The sequence below is a fragment of the Erpetoichthys calabaricus genome, chromosome 1 (genome assembly GCF_900747795.2).
Source record: "Erpetoichthys calabaricus chromosome 1, fErpCal1.3, whole genome shotgun sequence".
Lineage (NCBI taxonomy): Eukaryota > Metazoa > Chordata > Cladistia > Polypteriformes > Polypteridae > Erpetoichthys > Erpetoichthys calabaricus.
Window position 1 is genome coordinate 158,811,213 of NC_041394.2, and position 9,098 is coordinate 158,820,310.

The window sequence follows — 9,098 nt, forward strand, 5'->3', positions numbered from 1 at the left end:
CTCCTCAAATATCTATCCCCATATCTGAGCATACACGAAAGTTGAGGGGAGTCCACTCCCGGTTTTTGATAATAAAACGACACTGATCGAGAGACTGACTAGGTCATCGTACAAGATCAGCATATTGTTGCTGACCAATTACTTTTGCTTTAAAAACATTGTTTAACAACGAAGCGATACAAACAAAGGTAGAGAGTCTGACAAGTGATGAAAAACTAAACATACCCAGATAGCAAATTTCATCTGGCCCAAATCTGGTCCACTTCTGCTAGGACTTTCTGGCCCACTTACCACATGGATTGATGGCAAGAGAGTGGACCACATCCGGATGCCGCATCCCAGCCAAAACAAAATTAAAACTCAGCCAAAACTCAGCCAAAACTGCCGAAGTCTGCCCAGCACTGAACCAGATGAAAATTAACTGGGCCTCATGTGGGCCACAGGTCAGATTTTCACTTTGCTCATTTAAATATAATTAAAATAATTTAAATATATAATTAATATAATTGTATATAATTTATAAATTATAAATATAATTTATAATTTAAATATAATTATACACCCTAGTAATATAATTATAAGTAGTAGTAAATATGGAGTAAATAATATTATAACTATATACTATACTATACTATATAGTTCTATACTATTCTATATTCTATATGACTATAGTATTACATAGTATAATAGTATATAGTATTTTAAGTTACACTATTACTTATTTAAATACCAATTATTTACTCTTACTTTCCATATATGCTATCCGACTATTATCTACTGCATATCTTTAATATGAACAAACAAACCCAAATACGCATATTTAAACTTATTACATTTTATTGTCATATACAGTGTAATGCATTTCAACAAACAGAACAATCCTGAATCTGCATTACATAATCAGTAACAAAATTACTAATACTAAAGTTTGTAGATGTGACAATAATAAAAGTAAATGTTTTATTTATATAGAAAACAAACAAAACAAAGTTCCTTGCGTTTCTGACATATCCAAATAAATAAACCACCATGACAAAATAGTCTATAATACATTTACAATTTATACAGTTTTACATTACCATTTTCTTATGAATCATGTGAGCATACACATGGAAAAATAACAAATAAGCCTGTATGTGCCTAAAAAACATCACATAGGTGAGATACACATATTATAAAATAGATTTTTACTTTACATATTGAACTTAATTTTAACTGTTGTCTTGCACAATGAATTATTTAAATAAACAAACAGGGAAAGGTTTCCTAAATGTAAATCTTTAAAACAAGCACAAAACAAGAATGTATCAAACAGTGATGGTAAAAATTTCAGTCAACAAAATGTACAAACATTAATTTTATAAAGTCCGTGATTGGATACCCACTATTACACACAGTTCCAGATGGTGCCTGATGTTAGAACTCAGAAAGCATTGAATGAGCACTAATCTCTTTGGGAAGGTTTGTGGCAGATCAAGGTATCACATTTGTCCAGCTTGTCCTCAGCAAAGGTTTAGAAGGCTGGTCTTAATGATGACTTGAAAGAACATGCATTTCACCTGCAGCCAAGAAATCAACAGTTGATCAGTTACTTGAAATTATACAATTTCCTAATTAACTTCTTACTAGACGTGTTTGAGGGTTGATAGTGCTCACCTGATTCTTGATAGCTGTTCTTTCTCTGACGCTCCATTCTTGCTCGTCTCCCTCCATCCCTATCTGCAGCCAGATGAAGCCGTCTCTTAATCCACATTTCTATTTCCTGAGTTGTGGCTCTTGATGTTACAGAGTTTCTTCGTACTGCATCTAAAGAACAGTCATTATACAGTCTGAGTCAATCAGCAGTTGATACTTGGTTATTTGTCAGACATGAGCATTGACTGCATCCAACCATAATGGTAAAGAAACAGGCTGCAAGTGCAGGCTATGTCTTTGTTGTTTATTTTCAGTAAACAAAGCGACTATATAAAATGTAGTTGTATTCTGACAAGAAACAATATTTACAACTAGAGATATTTGTACAATACAGTATTTGCATTCGTTACTGCCTAAATGACTGGCTTTAAATACTTCCCTGTAGTTAGTTCACAAACATGACCAATTGCTTATCACTAATGTTTAACCCGATTACAGGTTAGCATCACTGCTGGCTGAAGACTTTAAGACCCAAAGTAGAATTTTATTCTGTACAAATAGATTGCACTCTGATGCAAAAGCTTCTTTCCCTCTCTCTGTGTCTCTGGAGAACAAGCTGGGGTATGCAAAAATGACAAATTCCTAATGTAAGAACTTGTATATGGAAAATAAAGTAAAGTAGTTATCATACATGGCTATAATTTCCCTTTATTTTTTAACACCATTTAGTATTTTGCCTGATATATTTCATTTAATGTTGAATGTTAAACATTAGATCTCCCCCCCCCCCCATTCAACTGGGGTTTCCTTGGTGGCCGGAGGGCCCTGAGCAGCCACTTAGTTTGTTTACATCTTGACCTGGCTATTAAAAAAGTGTTTGTGTGTTAAGGTTTTTTCAAACAGTAGTTTCTGACAAGGAAAGTGACATTTAATAAGGAACAATTGTCCATGTCAATGTGAAACTTAAGATGGTTAATGCAGAGAACATGTACACTTTTTATCTGGTCATAATGCATATAGTTTACCTTTAATAGCTTGATTTATTGTAAACAAACAACAAAAAGATACTCATCTCACAGAAATTTTCAGTCACAGGTTACTTCATTTTAAATGGCAGTGTATGCATATTGAAATCATTATAAATACTCACCAATCACAATATCCTTAATGTGAAGGCTATGAAAACATGTTTTTCCATTTATTCCCCTCCAGTTAAGTTGTTTGGCCAATGAATTGGTGAAAGTTTGCCTCATGATTCTCCACACCGTGTCTCTCACATCAATGCCTCCTTGAATCCCAAGCAATGTAATCTGCCAAAGGTTTACAGAAAGAAAAAAAAATAATTCACTGGAGTTCATAACTTCTTAAAATGCTCGATGCAATAGAAACATTAGGAGGAATCGGAACAAGCAACAAAGTAAAATATACTAGAAGTTCAAGCACCTATGTTTTTAGGTAGCTTTCCAATAAAGCTAATATAGGTGGAGCTATATAATAAAATGTACATGCTGAATCTTTGGGGTAAACTTGGACATGGGACTCCAAGCACCATTTGATATGATATGCCAGCAGTGTCAAATAAAAAAAAGCTTTTGACAGTCCTTTAGCATATTGTCATGCCCAATACTGACGGCCTTTACAGATGTTATCTGTGGTCAGACATGTCAAGTTATGAGCACTTCATTTAATTTTCAACAAAGATTTGACTACAGTAGCAGTCTTCAATACTCCCAAAAACTGACAACCATGCTCGGATAGGAATTTTTTCAGTCCTTTTAAAAATGTAATGTTGTAGACTGTTAAAAGCTTTTCTGACTTAAATAATTAACAATATATTTATTTTTTAACTATGCCTACGATTTTGACTACACATCACAGCTTGTGCATATCTGATGAGCACCATTTGGGCATTTAAGACAATACAACTTGAAGCTGTCGTTGTTTGAAGGTATATGTTTCAGTTGTTATTAAAAAAGTTCTTCCTTACTAGTTTTTTTTTTAAATCTCCACCAACCGCTAGGTCACTTTCAAGCTGTTGCATGGATGTGAGATCTTGAAGTGGAAGAATGTCTTTTTCCAGCACTGGATCTGAACCACTGTCACTACAGCATTTCTCATGTAGGTCTTGTACGGTTTTTAAAATCACTTTGACTTGCTCCATCATCATTTCCTGCTTAACCTGAATGTTTCGAAGAATGGCTAAAACAATGTACAAACACCACAAAATTAATATCAAACAAAATAAGATCATAATTGTCACAGACATTTACCAAAGGGGATGAAATGTAAACTAAAAATTGGCATGATGAAAAGTGGAAAAATAAAGGAAACAGATGAAAAGAGAATCCATCCATTCTCTTCCGCTTATCTGAGGTCGGGTCACGGGGGCAGCAGCTTGAGCAGATATGCCCAGACTTCCTTCTCCCCGGCCACTTCTTCTAGCTGTTCCGTGGGAATCCCAAGGCGTTCCCAGGCCAGCCGAGAGACATAGTCCCTACAGCGTGTCCTGGGTCTTACCCTGGGCTTCCTCCCGGTTAGACGTGCCCGGAACACCTCACCAGGGAGGTGTCCAGGAGGCATCCTGATCAGATACCCGAGCCACCTCATCTGACTCCTCTCGATGTGGAGGAGCAGCGGCTCTACTCTGAAAACCTTCTATGATGAATGAAAACTTGGGACGGCGTTTTCTCTTGCCTGGACGTGGGTCACCGGAGCCCCCCTCTAGAGCCAGGCCTGGAGGTGGGGCTCGAAGGCGAGCACCTGGTGGCCAGGCCTGCACCCATGGGGCTCGGCCGGGCACAGCCCGAAGAGGCAACGTGAGTCCCCCTTCCCATGGGCTCACCACCTATGGGAGCGGCCAAGGAGGTCGGGTGCAGTGTGAGTTGGGTGGTGGCTGAAGGCGGGGACCTTAGCGGTCCGATCCTCGGCTACAGAAGCTGGCTCTTGGGACGTGGAATGAAAAGAGAAGGTAAAATCAATTTAGCTGTATTAATGAATAAAGGTAATGAAAAGTGGGTCCTGTGAGAAACATTAAATACACACACAAAGTTGCACAGATTCATAATTCTTTTACTCAAAATGTAAAACATTTAGGGTAATTATTTTCGTGCTTCACAGTTGAGTCTGGTTATCAGGGCTTTATTTAAAGTGACAAACACAGAGGCAGCTATATTAAAGAGAAACTGAGATAAAACACTTACGGCCATAAATGTCTTGATTTGGTCCATCATTTTGTTGTGAGGTAGACCAGTGTCTAAATGCAGTATTTGCAATTTCCACACACTCTGGGGTTAGGTGCTCTTCCACTGTAGATGTACTTTGATTTTTGTAATCATTTCTCAGGCTTTTCATTTCTTGAGTGCATCTTCCACATTCAGTGTACCTACATTCAGAATGTAGCTGAACACTGTCAGGTTGATGCATCCTGCACATTGATTTTGCATTTCGTCCAAGTTCTCCAAGGTCAGCAGATATCTTGGTGGTTGATTTTGAAAATTTTTGAGGAGGGGTTATCTTGGGTGGTGGAGGTAGATGGCTTTTGGGTTTGCTACAGACATCACCGTAGCTATCACTATCAAATCTTGTGTTTGCTCTTTGGGAAAAGATTAAGAAATTATTGACAAAATACACAGTTATACAACATACAACTGTACAATTATGAGAAAAAATGCTTTACCAATTTAGACAAATTTTCATGAATTAGCCTTGTGGTAGTTATACTAAATTAAATTACAGTATATAGATAAAATGAGATAACTGGATCATTAAACTTAGTGTTTTCTCTTTAAAAGATCAAGTATTACAGCTTGAAAATTCACTGTATTAACACAAGCAACAGTCGGCAGGTGCTGCTACAGTTCAAGCATATTAACTATTTCAGGCTTACATTTTCCTTCTTTTTGTCCTTTTTGGAATTTCATCATCTTCTTCATCTTCTGCTGTCTGCAAATCTGAGTGTCTTTCGGCAACTGGAAGCTTCAGTCTTGCAGTTCTGTAATTATCTGTTAAATTCCAGATGTAAGAGCATTTAGTCTATAATATGGATATACAGTACTCAGGAATACAATTATACCAGGGTGGCACAGTGGTAGCACTGCTGCCTCGCAGTAAGGAGACCTGGGTTCCTGTCCTGGGTCTTCCCTGTGTGGAGTTTGCATGTTCTCCCCGTGTCTGCATGGGTTTTCCTCCGGGTGCTCCGGTTTCCTCCCAAAGACATGCAGGTTAGGTGATTTGGAGATCCTAAATTGGCCTTAGTGTGTGTATGCGTGTGCACCCTGCGATGGACTGGAGCCCTGTCTAGGGTTTGTTCCTGCCTTGCACCCTGCTGGGATGGGCTCCAGCAGACCCCCGTGACCCTTTTCTGGATATAGTGGGCTGGAAGATGACATATGATATGACAATTATACCAAATATTATAAATACAAACCTGTCGTGTACATAACTTCAACCTTAAATGATTTTCAGTTTTCTTTTGGCTGCTCTTTATTTATTATAGCCTTATGGATATCTCCAGTTTTATATGGTGGCCAAGCACACACTCCATTGGATACCCAATTGGATGGCACCAACTCAACTTCATTGCATTCCGAAAAATTCACAATGTGATACATAGCCTACAAAAATTACTAAAAACAAAGATTTTTTTAAAACATTTATAAAAGTCCTTGATAAATGCACTTACAACATGCATGCATGCTTACAATTACTAATCAAATATAAGTAACAATAATAATACATATGATTAATATACTGTATACAGTAAATTATATTAGTTAAACATGATTTCATTTGTACAGTTGAAATAATCAAATTTGCTTACCTAGCAACTTCACACACCACCATAAATCAGTCCAGAATATAAAGAATGCAAGTGGTGGGGTGATGAGAGTTTAAAAAACTAATTAGAAAAAGCACTTATGAACTCTGTAACACAACAGGAAGGAAGAAACAAACAAAAAAAAATACTGTACCAATTAATCTGTATTTACTGTATATGAAGTAGGGGGATTACAAGATATTTGTCATCTAGTGGCAAACGGACATATTTCAGCATGCCAGAACCAATAGGTAAACACTGAAGATTTGAGGAAAGCTTGGACACAACAAAAATCCCCAGGTATGAAGAATCAATTGGATATTCAAAAAATATGGCCTTGTGTTGGTATTCCTGACAGACAACATATTCCCTGTCTTCATGCACAATTATATTTTGAACTATGACAATTTTATTATCAATTTTAATACAGGAATCCCCTGTAGAAACTTTGATGACAAATCCATTAAACTCCACCTCTTTAAACTGGAGTACTACCTCAAAGTGTAATGGAACTGGACCATCTGAATGTTGCATTTTAAACCTCTTTTGAGGGTGTATGCTAAAATCAGAATTTAAATGCAAGAAGTCAAGCTCTGAAATCCTACGTATAACCTGTGTTAAAGGACAGTGAGGTCGTCTAACCATTTTCTTTAGCTTTCTTAGATAATTTTCAAATGGAAAACCTGATATAACATCCAAACTACCATGGACTTTAACATCTTGACTTAAATGAGTTAGCCCATGTACATTATAGCTGACAAACTCAGGACCATATAACTCACTAAAATGCTTGACAAATGCCACTAGCAAAGAGTTAGCAAAATCATTCATAGTTGAACAGTACTCAGGACTTGCTAAAATGTATATACCCACAGAGAGCAGCATGAAATTTTGATACACCTCAGAGTGAAATATCTCTCTCAAAACAACTGGACCCGTGTACAATAAGAATTGTCTCAACTCAGTTGCTTTCCACCGTAGTCTTTCAAAAAGTGAACGGGGCTTCCTTGCAAACTCGTTAAGTTGGTAGTGTTACGTGGTTTCATTCCTATCAGAAATTAACGACACTTGACTGGCTGAAACACGGCACTGTAGTGGGCCATTGCTTCCTATCCACAAATCCAAGAGACGTCTCATTACTCCTAAGCATACAAGGTGCATGTAATCATGCGGGAATCCCTTAATCATATCTATGATTTCTGAGAGAGGTGAAGATTCTACATGGTGTGCATCATCATCTAATGTTTTAAATGATTCACCTGTTCGAAGACTTGCAGTGGTTTCTGGAAATGTCATACGGTGGTTTACATATACTCCTTTTTGTACACACTTATCACAACTGTGATATCCAGTGTGTGATTTTATGCCCTTAATAAAGGCTCTAGCAGGTGCATCGCAAACAACTGAAGATAAAGTGATGAAAAATGTTTTTCCTTTCACAGGAAATCCTTTTCCAATTGTTTTTAACTCATTAACTAGAGCACTCTAGTATTCAGAAAGTGAGTTTGGTTTTGAACATCCACAGAACAATGCAATCAAAACTGGAATCTTGATACAGTATAATTCTTAACAATTCCAAGAACTGGCCAAAACTGAAGTGAAGAACTCTTAAAAATAGGAAGCCCATCAAAATTAAGTTGCAAATTAAAAGTGTGTCCACTTGGAACAGTTGACCATACCTTTTCAAAGAAAGCTCTCAGAGAATGTTTAATGCCAAAGTAATGAAATGAACCACCACCAAGCATTTCAACTGTGTAAGCAGTCTTAGTTTTCAGTAAGGACCTTGCATCTTTTGGCAAAAAAGCATGATTAATTCTGAGTATAGTTAGTAATGCAGATAAGGCAATTAAAGGGATACTGAACTGAACAGCCCAATTTCTCAAACTTGCCTGGAGGGTGTCCTGGTAATCGTTCTGCCCACAATCAAAGTTATCATCACTGTCACTCTCTGACTGACTGGATTCCAAATCATCACAAGAACAACCAAACTGAGAAGTTTGAATCTCATCCACATGTATTTCACTGTGAGTGATTTCAATCCCACCACTAACTTGCCTTTCATTCTCCAATGAATCTATCAACTTATTCAAGGGACAAGAAAATATTATTTATATAACGTATACATAGTGCTACGATTCAAGGCTTATACAGTGACAAACTACATTATGAGATAAACGTTGCCTCCGTTCTGATTGGAACATTGTAAAAAGCTCCAATTGAGCACTCATTATTTGTCAAGACATACCTTAACAAAGTTTAAGTCTGATGCCACCTCCACCATTGTGCGTCTTTCACTCTATAAAAATAAACTCACATTCGCGGGTTTTTACGTTTGCACTTCCGCTCATGCTAACTAAACGCACTAACAGCGAAAAATCTCGGTGTTTCTAAGCGGTTAAAAACTTAATATATCACGTGCTAAAATAAATACCGAATTTTAACGTTACTTGCTTGCCTTCGTCACCGCTTATTATATTTAATATCTGGATATCATAAGTATTTAAGTAAAAAAAAAAAAGCCCGCCGAATAATTTAAAATGGCTTATATAACAGTTTAAGCACGTTACAGCACCTTGCATACTATGCAATTAATTGGTTACGTTTTTCATAATATAAACATTTTAACATGAACGATAATAACCAACAC

At 36.9% G+C, this 9,098-nt stretch overlaps 1 protein-coding gene across 1 annotated transcript; it reads right to left on the minus strand.

Annotated features, from left to right (window-relative positions):
* Nucleotides 1-1,481: 1,481 nt before the first annotated feature.
* On the minus strand, nt 1,482-7,926 carry LOC127526142 (uncharacterized). Its single transcript, XM_051920602.1, has 6 exons — nt 6,062-7,926; nt 5,522-5,636; nt 4,836-5,227; nt 3,623-3,834; nt 2,786-2,945; nt 1,482-1,806 (listed from the first exon to the last, which is right to left on the minus strand). The coding sequence occupies exons 1-6, from the start codon at nt 6,072-6,074 to the stop codon at nt 1,589-1,591; spliced, it is 1,110 nt and encodes a 369-aa protein (XP_051776562.1). The 5' UTR covers nt 6,075-7,926; the 3' UTR covers nt 1,482-1,588.
* Between the last annotated feature and the right edge of the window lie 1,172 nt (nt 7,927-9,098).

Coding starts and splice junctions, on each gene's coding strand:
- LOC127526142 (XM_051920602.1), bottom strand. Junction 3,835..4,835: donor AAATCAAGACATTTATGGCC/GTAAGTGTTTTA, acceptor ACATTGTTTTAG/CCATTCTTCGAAACATTCAG. Junction 1,807..2,785: donor CATTAAGGATATTGTGATTG/GTGAGTATTTAT, acceptor ACTGTTCTTTAG/ATGCAGTACGAAGAAACTCT.